This window comes from Pholis gunnellus (assembly GCF_910591455.1).
Source record: "Pholis gunnellus genome assembly, chromosome: 16".
Taxonomy (NCBI): domain Eukaryota; kingdom Metazoa; phylum Chordata; class Actinopteri; order Perciformes; family Pholidae; genus Pholis; species Pholis gunnellus.
The window spans coordinates 12,633,938-12,655,406 of NC_136543.1; the positions used below are offsets into that span (position 1 = coordinate 12,633,938).

Below are 21,469 nucleotides of genomic sequence, written 5' to 3' on the forward strand. Positions count from 1 at the left end.
CGGCACTCTGGATCCAGATGCTCAAGTGCATGAGGGGTGTAATTCCACCTCTGATCTCAGTACCTTCAGAGCTGATTTGTTGATGGCACTGGGATGATCAGCAGATGTATGCAGACACTGTTGTGGTTCTGTCTCTGTTAGAGAGGCCACATGCGCAAGCGTTTGATGGTGCTGTTGCCATTAATTGACAGTGCGTTGATTACTTTGAACATGATTTTTCAGTTCATTGTTATTCCAGTGTTGTGGATTTGTTAAATTAGCTTTAAATGCACTTAATGCGTAGCCGTAGATAGATGCTTTCTAATGCCCAATATATCGCAAACCAATCATTTCAAACCCAGCGTCACAGCTCTCCTACCCCAGAGACCCCACAGTCTTCAGTAGTATAATGCAACACAACTGTTCTAGTGCAAGTCTAACCAGATTATCAAAAACACTATATTTGAACTTATGATAGAAAAATGCCATAAAGTAACAATAATTTGCAATGCAGTTATCGGTTAACAAAAACAAAATACAACAAAGAAACTAGAAGACAGGGTATGCCACAAATGAAATAAAAAAGAGGCATACAGCGTCATTGGCGTGCTCTGTGACTTAAAGCCCAAGGCAGTACAGCTGAGGTCAGTAATGTGTTAACAGTATTATTAGAGACAACATGTTGTACCTCAAGCTGGCCACAGGAGGGCAGACTAAGACAGCAGAGAGATAGTTTAGTTGGAGATTTGGAGTGTCACACAATCACAGAAACGTCAAACACGTAGTGTTTTACTATAAAATCATAAATAGAAAGCCTGTATAGAGCATAAATGCATCTACCTGCTCCACACACACACACTCACTCTGACACACACACACACACACACACACACACACACACACACACACACACACACACACACACATACATAACTTAGAGCTACACGGCTAAAAAGCGAGGAATGATCACCCTTTACCCTGTGGAAGGAGCAGCCTCCCTGCTGAGGAAGAGGAGGTGGGGGATATGTGCTCTTTGTTTCATCTCAATTTCTAGGATACTGGCCTCATTAGTCACACAGTCGATGAGGGTTTGGTCAGTTCATTTAACAAAAGTGATCCCATGGAGGTTTCATAGTTTAGTTCATCATTATCAGTCTCCACATGCAGCTGGTTGAAGATTTACCAAGATTTAGAAGCAGAAAAGAAGTCTTTACGTGACTCTCCTTCTTTCTGGCTCCACTGACTTTCTTCCAACCTTGACCTTTGACCTTTACCTAGCACTGCCAGGGGTCACCGAGGGGCATCTTGGGAACCTGGATGTGCATCTCCACGGGGCGGTCAGGTGGACAGTCCCTCCTGTAAGTAACAGTCTTCTCGTTGGTTGTTGGGATGAATGACAGGTCCTGAATAGTGACACAAATGCAGTCAGTAATAGCCACACACACACACACATGCATGCATCCTTTATATACACAGACACACTCAAACCAAAACATGATACTTGATTTAGTGTATTGCTATAGATTTTAGGACATGAGAGATCAAATTTAATGCAGCATATACTGAGATATCCTGACCTTCAATCCTTTATATGGGTGAAGTTTTAACAGAAGACTTTATGAAAATGTTTTAATAGACTGTTTTGTTGTCCATGCAACTAGTAACGAATTATAAAATATCTTTAGTAACAGCAGCTCATTTTAGGTGGATTTTATAAATGTTCAGCTTAAGAAGTGGAGAGTAACCATTTTTTTATATCATGTAGTCTTCGAGGAAGTATGTACAGCTTTACAATACTTGCAAAACTCCCAGCTAATGTAAATATGATCACCATGATCTGTGGTGAACCATGTAGAATAAATGAGAGGTTTCCAAAAACGTTTACACCCGTTTAGACATATATATCTCCAGAAAGCCCCCCTGTGGTCATTTCCATCGTTTCCTTCTGCTCAAAGGTGCCGTACATCATTATAAAGTCACAAATCTGGACGCAGTTGGCGACCAGGGAGTTGAGAGGAAATGTAAAATACAGCTGTACCTCTGACAGCAGACACAGAATTCTCACTCCTGGTTTCAGCGGACAGAACACAGGAACAAACATATCCTGTACAATTAAGGGGTCCCTCATACATCTGGCGCTCCAGGGACATCTCAATTAAAACCCTGCTGTGCTGATGAGCGCCTCAAGCATACTTGACTTTAGAGAGCGAACCTTTCCAGTGCAGTGATAGGGTCTGTCCTCAGCAGCGCCCCCTGGTGACAAGCTTCTCTTCTGTAGCAGCAGCCGGGACACGGCCACCACCACCAGCCCGCACAGCACCGTCAGAGCACACACACTCAGGAATGTTCCTACCAGCCGACTGTTGCTGGCACACTCTGTGGACACACACATGAGGTTTCACTGTGACTAACTGGGACAGGATGGCTTTCTCTGTGATGGGTTAGAAAAAAGTGTTTTTTACGCTCGCAGGTTTTACGTCTGGAAGTGAGGAGTAGAATTATAAAGTAGCTTGGAAATACTCATGTAAAATACAAATACCTCAAAGTTATACTTAATTACTTTCCGTACAGACAAACAGACATTCTTACACAGCTCGGTCAGTGGCAGCTGTGCCAGTGTTGCTGCACTGAACAGTCAGCTGGCTGTGAATCTGCTGGGGAGCATGTGTGGATGACGGGCTCATCGCTCAACACAAAGAGCCCAAAGAGTGCTCTGACATTTTGTAACAGGGTTACCATGGAGACCTGGCTCCTGCTGCACCCGGGAGGAGTGGGCGTGAGCCGGAAGAGAGTGTCCCGTTGGGTGGAGGGGTGGAGGTGAAGGAATAGGGGGAGATGAGGGGGGGGGGGGGGGGGGGGACAATGAACGGTGCTGTTCCAAAAATCGGGAAGGCAGGGACGAACTGTAATGTGCAATAGTGTGAGTGTGTGCGTGTGTGTGTAACCCAGGGTATGTGTGAATTAGTGGCTTTTAAATTGTGTGTGTACGTGTGTGCATGTATGTGTGTGTGTGTGTATGTGTGTGTGTGTGTGTGTGTGTGTGTGTGTGTGTATGGCTATGAAAATTAGGAAGGAGAGCTGGGAACTGAGGGGAAAATGTAAAATACAGCTGTAAAACTGACAGCAGGCTTGCTGACTCAAATACATCAGGGTGCAGTAGAGCAGCAGTGGTAGCAACGGAAGTGACCTCGAATGAAGGCATGTGTGAGATGTGTGTGTGTGTGTGTGTGTGTTGACATTATACCTGGTCTTGTGCTGATGTGAAGCTGAGTCTGACCAGACTGTGAGCTTGTTTGAAACCGATAGCGACAGCTGTCATTGCTGATGTACATACACTGAATCCACATCTCCCCTGCTTTGCCTGAAAATATATATATATATAGATAGAGAGAGAGAGAGAGAGAGAGAGAGAGAGAGAGAGAGAGAGAGAGAGAGACAGTTGAACTAAGATGTTATTCAGTCCAGACACATTAAGCTCCAAGGCCTAGTGAAAATCCTCCAGGATTATTTCAAACAAAAGAATCAGTGAGAATAGCATTACAAGAAAGCTGCTGTGTTTTAAAGCTCTTCAGTGTTTCTTTTACCTTAAATCTGTACCAATCAATATTTCTATAGTTCTGTAACAAGGGATCAAATTACCATCTGTAATGTGAAATGTATCCCTGGTAGTGACAAATCCACAGAATTATCACCCAACTCTGCAATGGCCCTCACTGCACCTTTTCTACTGCACCTTTTTGGCTCTTTTGGCTCATTGTTTTGATGTAGAAGTGTACTGCAGGGTGTGTACGTGCATTGTGACATCATGGTTTGGTGTGGTCAGAGGTGCAACGGACTTGGGTTGAGCCAGCGTACATTTTCTTAAAACCTGTTTGACATTAAGCCACAGAGCAGACTACACTGGTGTACCAAATTTCCGCTCTCGGTGTTGCCGTCCATGACTTTTACATTTTAGTCGCTCTCTACCATGTCTCGTCTTGTCATGAACGTCCTAAACACAAAACACAACCTCCGCTGCCATTCTCATCTTCCCACCCACCTCTGATGAATATCTCCTTCATGTTGTCCTTATGCTTATTACTAATGCAATACAAGTTGGATTTAGCCCCGTAGGGTGATGCTATCGTTAGCGCTGTGACACCGTTGGCATAGGTTTCTAATTCACCAGAAAGTGTCTTAAAAATACTGGTTAAAACCGGTTTAGGCACCGGACCGAACCGGTGAATCCGGATATTGACCTAACTTTACCACAAACTCTTTGACCTGGTGTTAAGTTACTCTTTACGTTCTAATTGCAATGGTAAATGAGAGGCTGAATCGTTTTGACAAGAAGGAAGCCCAGACTTCAAAATAAACCTAATTTAAATGCATCATAGTCTTTCCTCAGATCCACCAAATTGCAAATGGTGCAAAGCTCATGTTTAAGATTGCCTTCAGAGCAGCTGTACCTGATACAACATCCATGTAGCCCACCAGTGGTGCACAGGTGTTGTTGCAATGTCCAGCCTCTTTTTGTGTGAGGCCGTGAGACAAGTGGCAGTCCACACACTTCCTGAGAAAGAGAGAGAGTGCAACTGCGTCAGCTTCAGCTACAAATAGTTCTGTAAGAGCTCCCATCATGCTTTGTGGTAGCAAACACAAACCGACACGTACCAGTATGATTGGCAGGTGCTTTGGCAAGCAGGACATCTTTCACAGAAGTCTCCAGAGCGTCGGGGGTCGTCGCACACACACTTGCCACACGTACATCTGCCCAGCCCGCTGCACAGCAAGCCGTTGGCTGATTGGCAGTTTGCCGTGGAGACGGGACAACCGCAGCTATCACCAGTCCAGTCGTCCTCACACACACACTCACCTGACACACACACACCACGCCCTGAGAAAGATGGAAGGAAAGTGTGATACAGAAGCACAGAGAAGAATTGCAGACTGCGTATGTTTTTTAGGAACTAGATGTTCAAACTATATCATTTTGAAGCTTACCTCCACACAGCAGTCCCCCTTCGTACGGACAGGAGAAGTCGTCTATCTCGCAGTAGTTCCCATATACTGTGCCAAGTCTGGTCTGCTCGCACACACACCGCCCACACTCACACACTCCCCGACCACTGCAGTCCACGTCAGACCCGTCCGCTCTGCAATTCCAGTTTGAATCTCTGTCTGAGTCCTTAATTAGTCCGTGATCTGGCCTCTGCTCCTGATTGGAGCTTTCTCTGCATTGGCTGTCGTCATTGCAGCGCCTCATTGGTCCACAACTGCAGCCGCATTTAGAGTGGATTCTAATGACGGTGGATTCGTTATATCCCACAGGTCGAACCAACACTGTTACGTCTTCATCTTCAGCATCGTCAGGACAAGAGTGCATTCCGATAGTGATATTGAAGTAAACCTGCATGGGAAGATGAAAAGGTTAATCACTACTTTGGTCAAGACTGATATATATCTATTGGATTGATTGCCATGAAATTTAGTACAGACATTCATAGCGCCCAGAGAATGAATCCTAGTCACTTTCGTGATTCCCTTCTTTTTCTCTCTAGCGCCATCATCAGGTGAAGATTTGAATTTGTCCAACTTTGCGACCGCTGCTGTGCCTAAATACAGCCTCACAGAGCTGCTGGCATGTCTGCCGACTCGATAGATAGGTAGAGTCATTTGACAATATTGAAGGTAAGACTGCAATCACCAAGTCCTGACATACTGAAAATCTCCAAAATTGTGGAGATAAAAATAGCTTCTTCTGTTGTCTTCCCTGTTAGAAAGGGGAAAGTGTAACAAATATTCATGTAAGGCAAAACAGATTAAAAACTATCTCCCGGCACACTAGGTAGGACTGCATCCATCTTTAAACTCAACCTTCATTTAGATCTCAACTACACATCTGTAAAGTTTTATGACTGCATCTGTCGCGGTGACAAAATCTTTCCACAGACCAACAGCAAAACGAATACCTCACAAAGTGGAAACAATGTCAGCGTCGCTGTCGTGGCTGGTAAACAAATGAATGATTGACTATTCAACAACCAGTTCTTTCTCAAGGGTCTGCTGTTGCTTTAGAGATCCTACACAGATCCAGAGAAATGCCGCTGAGTGTAAAAATGTATTTTTCCCCACGAAAGTCCTGCTGTAAATCTAAAATAAGCCACCTTTCATAGTATAATTTTGGCAATCTCTGGTAAGACTTAAATACTTCCTGGTTACTTATCTAACATCAAGAACCAGGAAGTGGATTCTAAGTGTGATGCTTCATGTGAATAATGCTTCTGTTCATGTGCATGCCAAAGCTTTGAATCTACAGGCAGGCCTTTCACTTGATTCCCATTCTGGTAAGTGTGGGTACTTTCCATAATTCACTTTAATCCACCCGTGGATTAAAGGGCTGGACTTCAGTCTATTAGCACAATGGAGTAACTATAGAGCAATTATTAAGTATCTTGGAATAAAGATTAAGAGCCCCAAAAGGTTACTGGGGAGAGGAGTCTTTTGTATTATCATTACAGCAGAAAAGCTCCTCTGCAGTGGTGCAGACTGTTTAAAGTGTGCCTCTCTGTGGATAAATGGAACAGGTATGAAAACAGTGGATGTCCAGTGACCTTTTTCTAAATATAAATGTCCTATTTATTTGCAAAAAGGCTCTCATATTGGGCAAGGTAAGGATTTTTAGGACGAATAGGTCATGGAATCACATGGTAATGTTTTCCTGGTAAACACTGCCTGTAATCCGCTCAACTCGGATTATTCACCAACTCTTTAGCTCTCAGTGACATGTGTGTGTGTGAGTGTGTTTGTATTTGTCAAAAGTATTTCCTGTGACATATCCCGGAGCTTAAATCAAAGATTTCCGCACAAAAACAAGTAACATTCAGCTAAATTCTGGCACTGTTTTAACCGCATGTATGCTTTGATTTTGTTGTTTTTCTCAAGGTACGCTTGTGTGTTTACCATCTGGCCGGGCTGCACCCCCGAGCAACTCTGGTCCTTTGCGGTGGATCCATTGGGACAGAGAGGAGACACAGACACCCAGTACCTGCTGACTGCCTTGTCCTCCACTGACACTGATACTGCCACCTCCGACAGCAACCTCTGGATGGAGCGAGTGCGGAGACAGATAAGAAGCGACATTAACTTTAATGCCTGATATCAAGGAATTCAATGTATTATGCTGGTTGCAAGGGAATGTGGGTTATGACAAAAGGGAGCGGGAAAAACAGTGACAGTTTAAAAATGTAATGAATATAAGCTGTCTGAGTGAAAAGTAATGAGGCGAGAGTGAGGAAGAGATACAGAAAGGGAGAAGTGTGATTAATTAAAGTTGTCACATGTCCCCAGAATGCCTTTCTTTCTTTCTTTGTAAAATACAGGGGGAAAAGAAATGGGGCCAAAAATAGTATTCGTCCATGATTAGGACTTGGTTTCCGTGGGGATCTGATAGCTAATATAATGCCAGCTTCTGTTCAGGCTCGGCTGCTTGTGTATGCATGCATGCGTGTGTGTGTGTGCGTGTGTGTGTGCGTGTGTGTGTGTGTGTGTGTGTGTGCGTGTGTGTGTCTGCGCGTATGCATGGCTGTGCACCCGGATCTTTGGATTCGGCAGATTCTCGAAGCAAACAATGGAGCGCTGTGCCTGAGGCAAGATTATAGCCTAGAATGCTGCCAACTGAACAAACCCCTAGTATCACACACACACACACACACACACACACACACACACACACACACACACACACACACACACACAATGCATTACCCCTCCATAACCTCCTGTTCTCATCCGTGTTTGTCTGTTTCATTAGGACTTCGGTTACCAAAAACATCTCCAATAGTCTTCAACTTCAGAATTTTACAAGTGCCTGTCCTTTTTCTGCACTCCTAAACCTACATCTCCTGTATAAATATAACAGTGCACACTTTCTGTAGTATCACCTATTCTGAGGCATTTTTTTGTTTTTGCTGCAAACAGGAATGTGCTATTAGTGCTATGAGCCGAGTTCATGTTGCGTCAGCAGATCAGCAGACAAACACTTTGAACTGATACTGCGTAGGCTCATATATTCAGCTCCTGCTGTGCTGCTGCTCTCTTCTCTCTAACTTTTCACTTGTCCCTGTCCTTCTCCTTGTTGTCTGAAAGATGAATACTATACAGAGGGAGGAGAAAAATGAGAAATAAGTTGCAAAGGAGGTGAGTGCTCTGTACCTTGTATGCGTCCACCACCAGCTCTATAAGGTTTGGGGCCTGGAAGAGGCCTAACTTTCCCAGGTAGGAGCCAGGTAGAAAACGTACCAACTCCTAAAGAAGAAAGGGGAGAAGAGTGAAAATGTAAATTGATTCCCCTTAATGGAAACCTCCCTAGCCTAAAAACTATGTGGCAACATTTGTTTTCCAATTTATATACTGTATGCTGTTGTGTGCAAATGTGTGGAAGAGATCACCTTGTACCACTGGTACTGCTGCTTCTCCACAGCGAAGATGGAGAGCATATGGTTTTCAAGCAGCTTATCAGACAACTGACCCACACTGGGATGGTCCTGAAAAGGAGACAGCCATCAGACTAAATGCTCAAAAACTTTTTTCAGGAAAGCATTTCTGTTCGCATGTAGTTTGACATTTAGGGGAATAAACATATTTTGTTTTCTTGGCAAGAGTTAGATACAAAGATAACTATTTCTCTTTACAGTAAATATGAATCGTCAGCAGCAGCTTAAACTAAAAAAAAACCCAGCCAAAAACAGCTTGCCCAAGGTAATAAAATCTGTCTTCCAGAACCTCAAACATTCACAAATTAAAAAAACAGTATATCTTGTTTGTTCCTTACAAAAATCCACAGGACTCATTTCAAGGTTCAGCTCTTTTAAGCCTGTCTTCCCACCATGTGTAAGTTTCCCCCTGCTCTCACCATCCTAGTGCTCCCTGTGTAGACATTGTTTTCCAGGTGACACAGGCCGTCGTGTGGCGTCACAATCCCTGCCAGCCGGCTGTCCAGGGCGAGGTGAGACGGCTGGTCGGTCATCAGGAGCAGCAGGCGCTTGGCTTCTGGTCGCCAACCCACCGATCTCTAAAGGTAGAGAGACGGAGAGGAGTCAGGACATCGTGTAATGTGAGTAAATCATGCGTATTGTCTGGAGAGCAGTTTGGTAGATTATCTCATTTTTATCCCCTTACATCACTACTCAACTACATTTACACAGACTGGAAATAATGTGCATGCAATCTATTTTTTACACATGTGGTAAGAAACTGCAGATTCAAACAACTTAATCATCTGCGCTACATTAGTTCCCGTGGTGATCAGCTCTTTCTGTAATGCCCTACTGAAGGAAACTTCAGCAGAAATCCCTCCACCAGTCACAGACTCCCTCTTGAAGTCAGTGACTTGTCATAGACAGTGTGAGAGAAATGGGTTTATGTGAGTGAGTGTGTGTGCACGTGTGTATTTAAGGGAACCCAGTGAGTTCATGAATAGGCCTGACATAATGGAGAGTCTATTTCTAGAGTGATGACCACCGTGGTGTTTCCCTGCAGGCTGGTTACTCAGGGCCCCCCTGCATGGTGTGACTCAAAGCCCTCCTGCAGCCATAGTATAAGCAATTCTGTGTGTCTGCCATACCCCATCAGTGGTGTCATTACTTAGTGGGATTCCAGTGGTAATATCCAATGCTGAGTCAGAGTGCCACCATTCTCCCAGAATAAATGCTCCTTTCACTAGCGTGCAGACTTACGACCAAATTTGGGGGAATGCCTCATTTTTCTGAACATTTCCAAGATTCTCAAGGAAACTGAAAATGACCAACCACAAAAAATATTTGGCTAACTCTGTTTCTCCTTGTTGCACACACAAGTAGCTCTTGTGAGCATGGCTTTCCAGGTTGTGTGTGTATATACACACCTGGCAGACAGCGGCTTGCAGCATAGCATCCAGTCCTCCCTCAGGTGTGTCCATGTTTCCGGAGATGCGCTGGCGTTTGATCACACGCGTGAACTCGCTTATATTACCGGTCATACTCAGGACGTGGTGGAAGCCGTGGGCTGGACGACAGCGGATCTCATAATCACTGGCGAGAGACGGAGACGGCCCAGAACGTTTTCGATTGCAGCATTTAAGGATGTAGATGTCAGGACAAATGAATGGCTACAGCCTGTCTCACAGCACAGCTCATTGCCCCCTAACTGATGAGTCTCTCACTGAGTCACACATGGGAGCAACTAACGGGAGCAGCTTGCTTGTATGCATTTTGAAATACTCACTCAAATCACCACTTTTCTTGTCTCATTAAAAGAAGAACAAGTTAGCTGAGGAGTGTATAACAAGACAAACTTTGAAAGTGTCAACTATCTATTTTATACATAGCACGAACATTCACAAAATGAGCTACATAGAGAGGATTAACCCTACTTTTCTTTTGCAACAATCAATAATCCAACCAACAGATGGTGTGTCTTACCTGCAGGGGTTGTTGATCTTGGAGGGGTGGACATTGATGTAAGGGGAGACAGGTTTGTCCACAAATGAACCGAAACCCAGCCAAAGGTCCGAGGAGTGCTCCGTCATACGAAGAGACAGCGCCACACCCACTGTCTTCAACTGAACCACAGAAAACATGCCGAGGTAGGTGGACGCAGAATGGGACAGCCGAGGTGCGAGTAAAGGACGGTGAGGGGGGAGAAGTAGAAAAGCATGAAGAGGTAAAGGGTGAGACAGAATGGATAAGGGTCAAGAGAAGAAGACACTTTCTTCAAAGAGATTCATTCAAATATCTTATATAATTTAATAAACATTTTAATAAATTAGTCTGAGCTCTGACATTTCTGCGGTGTATTCCATGCCAAATGTAAAGACGGTAGCCATCTCATAAGCCTCAATGATGTATTACCAAACTGTTAACTGTTTTTATAAGTCTTGGGTTTTTCCAACCATCATAAAAACAATATGTGTAAAAAAAAAAAGTTGTGATGATCCAGAAATGTGTTTAAACCTTTGGAAATAAACTCTTTTCTTTAGAAAAATAAGTGAAAATCGTCAGCACTGATGAACACCTACATGATCCAGGTTTTCCTGCATAGATGCCGATACATCAACCAGGCAGTACAGATCCACTGGATAAAGCTCCAGCTGCTTCACAGCCACCACGACGCTGGCCTCTGAACCTAGGCAGACACACACATATGATGAAATAATTCATTAAAAAATGTACCTCAGCTGCTTCATCACACACTTAAGACAATAAGAAAACAGCACAAATCAGAGATACACTATTTGATACTTGACTAAATGTTGCAATCGAGGCACAGACACAGAGTTGCCCGTCGTCTACCTGGTCTGAGGGTGATGCTGATGTCTTGTGGGGACACTTGTGTGCTACTGATGGTGGCGTTGACCTCCACCTTGATCTCTGAGTGCTCCATGAACTCCTGATCACAGCCTCTCCTGAACAGCTTCACTGGCAGGTCGCAGCGCTGGCTCGGCCCCGCCCCATCCAGAAAGTCCTGGTAAAGAAGGGAAATGGTGACTTTTGAAAACAGCCCTTCTTTCCCTATGATCTTCTTTTTAATATATTTTATTTGCAGTTTTCAATTTTAAAAAATGTAGAAAGCAACACAAACAATGCTAAACAAGACAGAGCAGTAAAGCTTACAAGCAGTTGTAGAGATAATACAACTAAGCCGTATTTTAAGCTGTTATCATGATAATCGCATTTCAGGAATGAGAACAAGTGACACAATGAAGCGGGTCAAGTTGAACGCCACATTATCCTCTGTGACCCAAGGGGCAAGACGCAATAACGCTGCTAAATATAGCCTTACTCTCCACTCCTCTTCTAATGTTGCCCACTACATCCATTCACAAATATAGAACACACAAACACTCCAGAGTACAGAGTGTGTCATTTGTTATTTCACCCACCTCCTGATCTCTCTGTAACGTAAAGTGTGATAAAACATGCTGGTTCACTTCACCCACGGCATTTTGAAACCAGTTTCACAATAACGCAACCTTGGTTTTGTTTCAGTCATTTTCATGATGTTTGTATTGTTCCTTTAGGCCGAGTGAACTATTATCATATCATGTGATTCTGAAGCTACTCATCAGTTTAGTGTGTCATGAAGAAGTGTCCTGTTTGTGTCGAGATCTAATATCTCCGATACTGATTACAGAGGAAAGTATATTTGAATGAAAGTAGCAACTCTGACAGAAAGAAAAGAGTAAATGCTCCAATTGGCTTTTTCTCATTCATTGAATGAATCTTGCTGTATCTAACCACTCCGCTGCCTCCGACAGTGCAGTACAACAGCGTCATGCATTGCAGCTTTGGAGTGGATTAGTGACCTTTGGTACTTTCCTCTGTGAGAAACATGCAACACAATAACTAGCACTCGCAACAAAAAATAGATCATTAAATGTGTGTATTCACACGCATGTCATGGGCCTGATTGGAATGAGTCTGATACAACCAACAAGATCACGCAAATAAAGAATAAAATGCTACAATTAAATGAGATTACTGCTACTTTTAAAACAGAAATACTGTTGCAGATAAGCAGACCGGTCTGCAGTAAACAACTGAAGCGAATTATGTGACCATGCTGTCCCTGTGGTTATAATTTGAACACCAGAGGGTTGTACAGTGACTTTCCCCGGACTTTCCTCACAGAGTTTGCCCTTTCTCCTGACACTGAATGTCAATGGCGAAAAGTGAGCATGAATGTTTACAAGCACTGTACTTATTATTCAAACCGTGTCCAAGAATGCTTTTGTGACATTTTGTGTGTGTGTGTGTGTGTGTGTGTGTGTTGTGTGTGTGTGTGTGTGTGTGCGTGCGTGTGTGCGAGGGTAGTAGGTTAGAGATCTGGCGTTTGAATGCTTTCACACACCAACGAGCCCGGCCCCGCTTAATGATGTCAGTTAAGGTTAGGCCTCACAAGATGGGAAAGCACCTGAGGTCTGTAAACACACACATGTTGACAGTCTGGTCTAGACGGTGCAGTTTGTGCGTGTGTGTGTGTGCGTGTGTGTGTGTGTGTGTGTATATTTTGTGACTGGTGTGGCACTGGAAGGCTTTACAGCTTCTCAGGGTTGATTCGGGGTGGGCTCTTTACGAGACAGACTGACACCCAGGAAGCAGATACAGACAAACACAAAGGCGGATGCACACTTTGAGGAAAAAGTGCAGTGATATGTGTGAGCGCCTAGACTAAACACATGGATAGAAAGTGGCTCTGTCTCTGCTGCGGCATGAGAAAGCACACATGGAAACATTCACACACACACACACACACACAAATACACTCACACAGGTCATAGAGCAGGCCACCAAGCCCGAACATACACATTATATTCGCATCTGTGGATGGCATCAAAGCTTCGGTGTGTGTCATCTGAGGAATGCTGCAACATTCTCCTTTTATCCCTTTCCCTGTCACACTCAAACACGCACTTTTTATACACATTCCTACCTCCTTGAAGCACCAGGCACACTGTGGTCCACGTCTGAGGCAATCGGCACAAGAAGTGACACTAGGAGACCAACATGCACTGTCAACTGCAGAGAGAGAGAGAGAGAGAGAGAGAGATGGAGGAGAAATGTGATGAAGAGAAGAGTAAATGATTAGCATATGAAAGACAGGGTGTCAACACTCATTAGCCATGCAGCCGAGCCCCTGTGGATATTTAGAGATCTCACGCACACTTCTGACGACGGAAGCACCACTTAGCATCTCATGCGAGGCTATTCAGTACGTATCAGCCAGCCGTGTATTGGGAAAACGGCTGTGAGTGATGTGGGAACAGGTGCTCGAGTTGTTGGAGTGGTGCAAAGGATCATTTCCCACACCCACACACACACACAGACGCACAGCGAGGACTAATCGTGAGACAATCTGTGAATGCAACACAAATTATTATGTTTTACTGGAGTGAAAACACTGTGATAAATGCAACTGTTGGGAGAAAAATACAGCATGATGTAGACACTGGAGGTTTTTACAGGGTGACAAAGGGCACAAAATAAACCTTTAGTTTACTCTAGTGGGATTAATGATTCATTGGAGTGATTTGTCTGCTGAAATCCAATTTTCCAGAGTCATTTCAGTGAGCTGCGGGGCTCTAATGTAGGACAGAGAAATGCTGCAGGTCCTATAGCATCACTAACAGCCCACTAACAAGCAGCTCTGACCCAATTAGCTCTCCTGGCCTCTGGCAAACCTCAGAATAGGTGAAGCGTTTAACTTCTAATTGATCAATACATGCTGAAACAAGAGGATGATGTGGTCTAGGCTTCTCCAGTGGGTCCCCTGGTTCGTTGTGGGTTTAGAGGTTTCTCCCATAAAAATGAATAGGCTTTAATGTATGTTAAATGAAACAGCTTATAGGTCTGGCTGCTATGTTCAAAGGTCCACAGTCTCCCCCAAAACATGCCATAATGAAAGTTGTGCAAATATCATTCTCAGATGGTCATAAAGTGGCTCGCTTACATGAAACATTTGGGAAGCCATCTGCGCCCTGCGGAGAGCACAGCACAGGAGCTGATGTCTTGACATGACACAAGAAGCAGGCTAATTGCTGGGTTGTGATGTAGGTAATTGGCCCTAATGAGCCTCCACTCACCGGCGCCGGAGGTTTCTGCGCTGACAGCAACCACCACGCAGCAGAGCAGGAGACACAGAGGGACGCTGCCGTATGTGCGGAACCAGGAAGTCATATTATCCTATCCACACCGGGGGGGACGACCGCAGCGAAGCAGCGAGCGGGCACAGGAGGATGTGCAGCTACTGGAGATGAACCGGGGGAGACCGGGCACCTTGCGTCCGCAGCCGCACGAACAATAGCCGGGAGTGCCGGACCGAGCCGCGGGGCATTGTCGTTCACCCAATAACCTTCTAATCCCGGAGAGTTATTCACATCAGCCGGAGTTAAATCAGCTTACGAGCGCGCTCCCCCGTGGACCACGAGAGGAGGCGGAGTAATCGATCGAGTGCGGCGACAGCTGCACTGTCCCTCCATCTATTCCCATCCGGCCGCAGGTGTGCGACGTTTTCCCCGCGCGCTTCCACTATGGTCCTCGTCTCACAGCTGATGGCGAAGTCTCATCCCGGGACGGAGCGGAACTGAGTTATACACACACACGCGCGCGCACACACACATACACACACGAGTACCGGCGCAGCGTTCAGCCGGTGCGCACCAACATGCTGACTGAACATCCCACACACAGGAGAGCCAGGAGAGTGACTGACTCAGGCAGGCGGTGCCATGGCAACGGCGCTCTGTCCTCTCTCTCTCTCTCTCTCTCTCTCTCTCTCTCTCTCTCTCTCTCTCTCTCTGAGAGAGTTAAAGAGGGAGGGAAGAGAGACAAATAAGGAGAGAGAGAGAAAAGAAAGAGAGACATAAAGTGCTTACTACAAGGAGTTGTGGTGGGGTGCATTCCATGGCCTTGAAGTGAACACACTGATGTTTATATTGCTTCTACAGGGAGCCATTTAATACTGAGGGCTCCTGTGTGTGGGGACCTTGTGTTGATGATGGGGTAAAGAGGGGGGGGGGGGGGGTGATAAAGCCAGAGCTCCTGCAGAGGGGTTCACAGGCCGGTGCTAAGGAGGAGGGGGGGGGGGGGGGGGGGTTTGAGTCTATTGTGCACAGATTCCAATGACATGGAGTAACCTCGCCACGCCGGCTGCTCCGCTGAGCAGGAGCCAAAGACTCACTAAACAACCCAACATTTTAAGCTGGAGGAAAACAGATCTGCGCAAAGACAAAAGGCACAATAGTCTACCATCTTTGGCACGATATGCTTGTCTCCGGCAGAGGTCTACCACATAAAGGGGATATGTTTTCCTTGGCACGCCTAAACAGTGATGGTGATTTTGCCAGCCAATGCACAGCAGTGAGCTCACCAAGCACACACACAAGTCCCTTATCTATACTCTGTTTGACCCCCATCCGTCGGTCAGGGGCCTGGGGCCAGGCCAGCCACGCCTACCCTCTTCATTCACATAATTTGTCAAACAGGAATTTTTTGGAGGGGGAGTGCCAACACCTCCCCGTCCATGCCCCTCTTACCAGTCACTCTCAATTATGGTAATGATGCAAACACACACCACACTGTTTTTTTAAGTGTGTGAAACGTCTCTGAAATGCAGGTTCCAAGTCGTCCACTCAAGAGGGGGGGGGGGGGGGGGGGGTCTGTTGGGGATCTGTTCCCTGCTGAGCAAACCTGATAATGGACTCTAATGTAAACACTCACTCGACCCTGTCAATACTGGTCAACATCAGCATCTTCATGACAACTGTCATCGTTGTAAAGCTGACACAACACACTCTTCTTCTCTTTCATTCCTCCCCCACCTTTTCAACCCACCCCCCCCCCCCCACCCACCCACCCACCCACCCTCTTTTTCGCTTTCTCTCCCCGTGGTGTGTTTGTGTTAGCAGTCGGCTGGGCTTTCCATCACGCTGGTCTGGTCTCATCACCCTCCAACCACACACAAACACAGACAATCTTAGTTCATGTCCACATTCGAAACACCCCCTCTAACACCTGCACAACTTTCTTTCCGAATCGCCCCTTTAACAGTCGAGTCATCTCACTGATTTTACTCTCAGAAGTATCTCCCACACTCTCCTTGCTGCCATAAGCAGTATGGGTCCAAGATTACGTGGGAACTAGTGGGGATTCCCAATGCACAGGGGCGGAAGTAACGAATTCACTCTCGTTATTGTAACAGAGTCGTTTTATGTGTATGCCTACCTGTACACTTCACGGTGCCGTTCAATCAGGTGAGTACAGTGACTAACCTCAACTAACCTATGATGTAACCTATATGTTCTCTACCTCAACAGCAGCGTCCTATAACGTCATATACACCCCCCCGCCCTCCATTTTAAATTGTAACGTTTACTCACTTTAGTTGACCTACCTTTTACTTTAACTTAAAGTACTTTTACGAGAGTAAACGTTGACTTCAGTAGGCTACATTACTGTAGTACTGTCTCCACCTCCACACGGGCACAAAGTGAGTTACTCTGGAAAAACAACACATTTGGGTAAAACTTTTCTTTGTGTGTCTCAATGACATTTAATGAAGGCTGTGTACAATTCCCTCTCCTAAAAGGTGCCTTACATGCATGATCTAGTTCCCCTATTGTACTATATGTCAAAATCTGGCATTTAGAGAACTGAATTCCCCCAAAGCATAGTATTTCCATCCCACATACGGTACATTTACATACACAAACACACACACACACACACACACACAGACAAACTCAATAGTTCTGTTTGTTTTCAAATCAAGAGGAGTTTAAGTTTAAGCGGGGCCTCTGCACTTCCCAAATCAGGAAGGAGGTAAGAGATTCTATTATTAGGTCTTTAATCACAGACAAACACATTTCATTTTGTGACAGCATGAAAGTCCCAAAATAGAGAGGAACTCTGTTCCTGTTTTTATTGCGTGTGTGTATTCATGTATTTCTATGTATTACATCAGAGAGTGTCCTCCGTGGAAACTCAACGTAGAACTGAAATTTTTGAGGTAATAGTAAGGGACAATAATTACAGACAGTCACATTGTCTGGTCTGAGTCCTCGTGTTTCTCTTGTAACCACTTCACTATTTTGAATGTCACAGTGGCCACAATGTGCAGGTTGTTGTGTGAACTATATCCCCAATGCTTAGGAAACCTCAGTGAGGTGGTAATCTGTTTAGGATCCTTATTCTTCATGTGACGTTATAGATGACTGTCTTGACTTTACAGATGAGATCTAATTTGTGTGACTTTGAGATCTAAGCTGATATAATGTGCTTTGTGTTTTTGACATTTCAAAGGCCAACAACAATGTTAAGTACATTTTTGATTAAGTAAAATGTCACCATGGGATAAATGGCAATTTTCTGTCATGTCCAATCATTTTGATCACCTCACACTGCTTTCCAACTTCCAACAAAATGGGTCAGAAAAATGACTTTCATTAAAAAAAGGCTAAACAATTTGCAGCTGGGAACTGTGTTTTTTAGCTTATTTGCTCAAACAATAGTAAACTGTGCACTTATGAGAGATCCAATCCAATTGGTTTGGGTTCCCATATTACGAAATAATAACAATGTTGTTAGCTACACTAAAGACTTTAGCGTGGAGGTCGAGTGGCTGCTCCAAGCCCGGAACAGGAGATAAACATGATAAACAACACATTATTATAATTTGCTTTGTAACGGTCCTCCGCCGTTTGTTTTATCACAGTGATGATTGTTAAACAGGAAGTGAAAGTCACTTGTGGTGTTCTCAATCAAGATTTATTGAAATGCTAAACTAGTTTGTGTGTGTGTGTGTGTGTGTGTGTGTGTGTGTGTATAAACTGACATGGCCTGCAGTTTGTTTTGTCACAGTCAGTGAAGGTCCGTAAGCAACCTGCGGTGCTTTTACCATTTGGCATTAAACTTGTCATACTGCTAGTCCAGCTGATGTCTAACTCTGCATGGTAACCGAAACCGCTCACCTCTTCCTCTATTCAGCGTCCGACACATTCATCAAAAGGGATTTGTGTGTATAGAAACATCTGGTCTGGACACCACACGCTATTTCGTAACAAGCAGTCATGCACATTGTTGTTTAAACTTCTTTGAGAGTTTTTTTGATGGTGTAGATGTTTATTTCTCTACACAGTTCTTGCACTTTATTTCAAATATTCACTTTGAAAACTTCATGAAGGAGTTTTCAATTTGCCATTGCACTCCTAAATGCTCCTATTACTTTTGAACTCATGCATAGAAATCTACTCTTTTATAATTGCTGGGGACTTGATTTGTTCAAGTTTTTCAAATCATTAAAGGAGTTGCTACAGCAATCTATACTCCCCTAAATGTGTATGTTAGACCCACATACAGTTAAAATACATTGCTTTGGAATACATTTAAATCGCAAAAAGTGCTCTGATATCAGAACTATATCATTCTAGTATAGTTGTATTTGATAAAAAATATCATATTTATATTAACAGATATCCAAACTCAGGTATTAAAATTGGATTAGAACTGAAAAAGTGGATTGATGCATCTCTAGCATTTATTTACCATTTGATGAGCAGGTGATTATATTTGGTACCAGATTGCTGTTATTAGTTTGACTCAAAAATAGACTACAGTCAGAACATTTCAGCTGTTTTTTGTTTAGTTTAGTTTTGGTGGATAGGTCCACACTGACAACAACAGTGAAAATGTTCTCTCTTCCATTTAAAGTAAGATGTGTGCTCCTTATTTAAAAAACATGTTGTGCAGCTGTGCTGGTTGTTTGTATTTTGGGAAATAAATGTGCATCTGTTCTTTATGAATAATGTATTTGTTGACCTTCAGTGCAGAACATTGAGTCTCCAGAAAACCATAAAGAAGGAGAGCAAATGTACAAAACACTGCAAGGTGTGTAGAAGCTCCTTCAGCAAATAGATCTTCAAGACAGTAATATAATTACAGAAACAATGAAGGCTTTAATTAATATCATTTGTTGAACTAGAAACACATTTATGTACAGGTGTCTATTCACCGTTGATTAATAACAATCCATCGCTGGCATACTTGTGAGATGGACTTGAGATGTATACCATAAAAGTCATTAAGTCAATCATACCAAATAAGAAAATAGTGCTAAAAATGATACATTGGATCCAAATCCTTGAACTTGAGGCTGATACCAAAAGTGATAAGACCTCTGGTCACTGAACTCAATCGCCTCAGTGTTGAATCTAAATACTTTGATAGAATCATAATAAATAAAAAATCCCAGACTCTCTTATCCCAGTGGTATTGTTTGTACAAGTGGTTTTCCATATCGAGACCACAATACCTATAAATCCTGTAACTTACTGTTGCAAAAGATTCATGCAACTTGTCCAACTTCCTCCATCTACTAGTTTCTTGAGGACTACAAACGTGACATGAGTTTATGTTTTACTTACAAATGTTTTACATTTGTTTAACTGCCTGTCATTATAAGGAAATAAAAAAGTTCTGCCCGTACATTGTTTTATGTATGGGAAAACAAGTTTAAGATGTTTGAATTTAGATGTATATCAGAGAATGGGAACAAACATCAAATATTTCGTTTGCGGTTTCATGGTTGGAATAATGGCATGCACTTGAATTCTGGTAAACATCCGTTTTCTGCGTACTGGGCATAACCAAGGAAACCCCGTGGTTCTTATCATGTAAGTGCTGACATTTACGTTGACCATCATTGGCCTTGTGGTCATGCATACACGCACAGATACATGCAGACATACGCTTCACTCAACCACCAGTCTGACCGTCGGCACATAACAGACACTCCAAGACCACAGTGACACATGTTTCTTTTTGTTTTTACTGCCCTTTAGTTCCGAGAAAATTTGAATTTCAGTGACTTCAGTCCCAAATGACTCAATTCTTTTAAACATCTGATGAAATTACTTAGAAATAATTTAGGTGTACTTCTCTAAAATCGCTCTTTCAAAGCAACAAAGCTTTGGGAAATATGCTGATTTATTTTCATGCAGAGAGTTAGATTCTCTGGTCTAAATGCTAACTTAGCTTAGCAAAAAGACTGGAAACAGGGGGAAACAACTAGCCTGGCTTTGTCCCAAGATAACAAAATCCACCTACTAGCACCTCTAAAGCTCGCTAATGAACACTTTGTATCTCGCTTCTTTGCCGATTAGATGTGTTTCTGCTTTTTGTTTTCATGCTGAATGACTTGCAAGAAACTTTTTAGCACATCTCTGTTGAACACAACACTTAAAGTGGTGCTTCTCTGGGATTCTTTGTGGCAAAACTCGACTTATTGGTTGAGGTCAGCCCTACAACTGTTTTCAACTGAACTTTACGTGGTGGACTGCCCCTTTAAGAAAAAAACATCTTTCCAAACCTGGTTGACTTTATTGCTATTTCAACAAAAGTTGCTGTTAGATTACTTCGGTCTGCAAATTAGACAAACATGTAGACATTCTACTGAAACGCATCTAATAGATAAATACTAACCGAAATACTAACAGAATACACAAAGCTAAATAAAATAGCAAAATCTCCCTTTAAACACTTTGCATTCCTCCCATTGAAACCATGTAGGATGACCACCTGTTACTGTAATCTTGGTGGCACATTTAGAAACACTCAGTTGATTGTCCTTGAAATGTGAAAGTGAAATGCAAGGAGCGAGTGCCCAGAGGGCCTGGTTATCTATTCTCCTCATTGCGACCTTTTCCACTCACTAGGGAGCCTTGGAGAGTCCCTGTTTTTCTCACCACAGCCCTGGTACCAGCTGCTGTGCACTTTGCAACTGTAATTCTATCATGGCCCACAGAGCTGCTCCCCGGCTCAGTGCCAGCCTCACCACGAGAATGAAAGAACGAGCGAGGGAGGGAGAGAGGTCACTGGTCTCAAGGACTTTCAGCCACAGTGTCTGTATTCAGGGGAATAACACATTTTGGGCAGCAGGGAGGAGTAACAATGATATACTATCCTGTGGTTCGGTTTGC

At 43.7% G+C, this 21,469-nt stretch overlaps 1 protein-coding gene across 1 annotated transcript; it reads right to left on the bottom strand.

Moving 5' to 3' along the window:
• Positions 1 to 1,253: 1,253 nt before the first annotated feature.
• On the bottom strand, positions 1,254 to 14,672 carry itgb8 (integrin, beta 8; the record flags this gene model as incomplete). Its single annotated transcript, XM_079176668.1, has 16 exons — positions 1,254 to 1,382; positions 2,192 to 2,355; positions 3,224 to 3,340; positions 4,428 to 4,531; positions 4,633 to 4,855; positions 4,963 to 5,368; positions 6,922 to 7,062; positions 8,173 to 8,265; positions 8,409 to 8,504; positions 8,873 to 9,031; positions 9,863 to 10,028; positions 10,419 to 10,558; positions 11,015 to 11,121; positions 11,289 to 11,460; positions 13,429 to 13,514; positions 14,579 to 14,672. The coding sequence occupies 16 exons, from the start codon at positions 14,670 to 14,672 to the stop codon at positions 1,254 to 1,256; spliced, it is 2,397 nt and encodes a 798-aa protein (XP_079032794.1).
• Between the last annotated feature and the right edge of the window lie 6,797 nt (positions 14,673 to 21,469).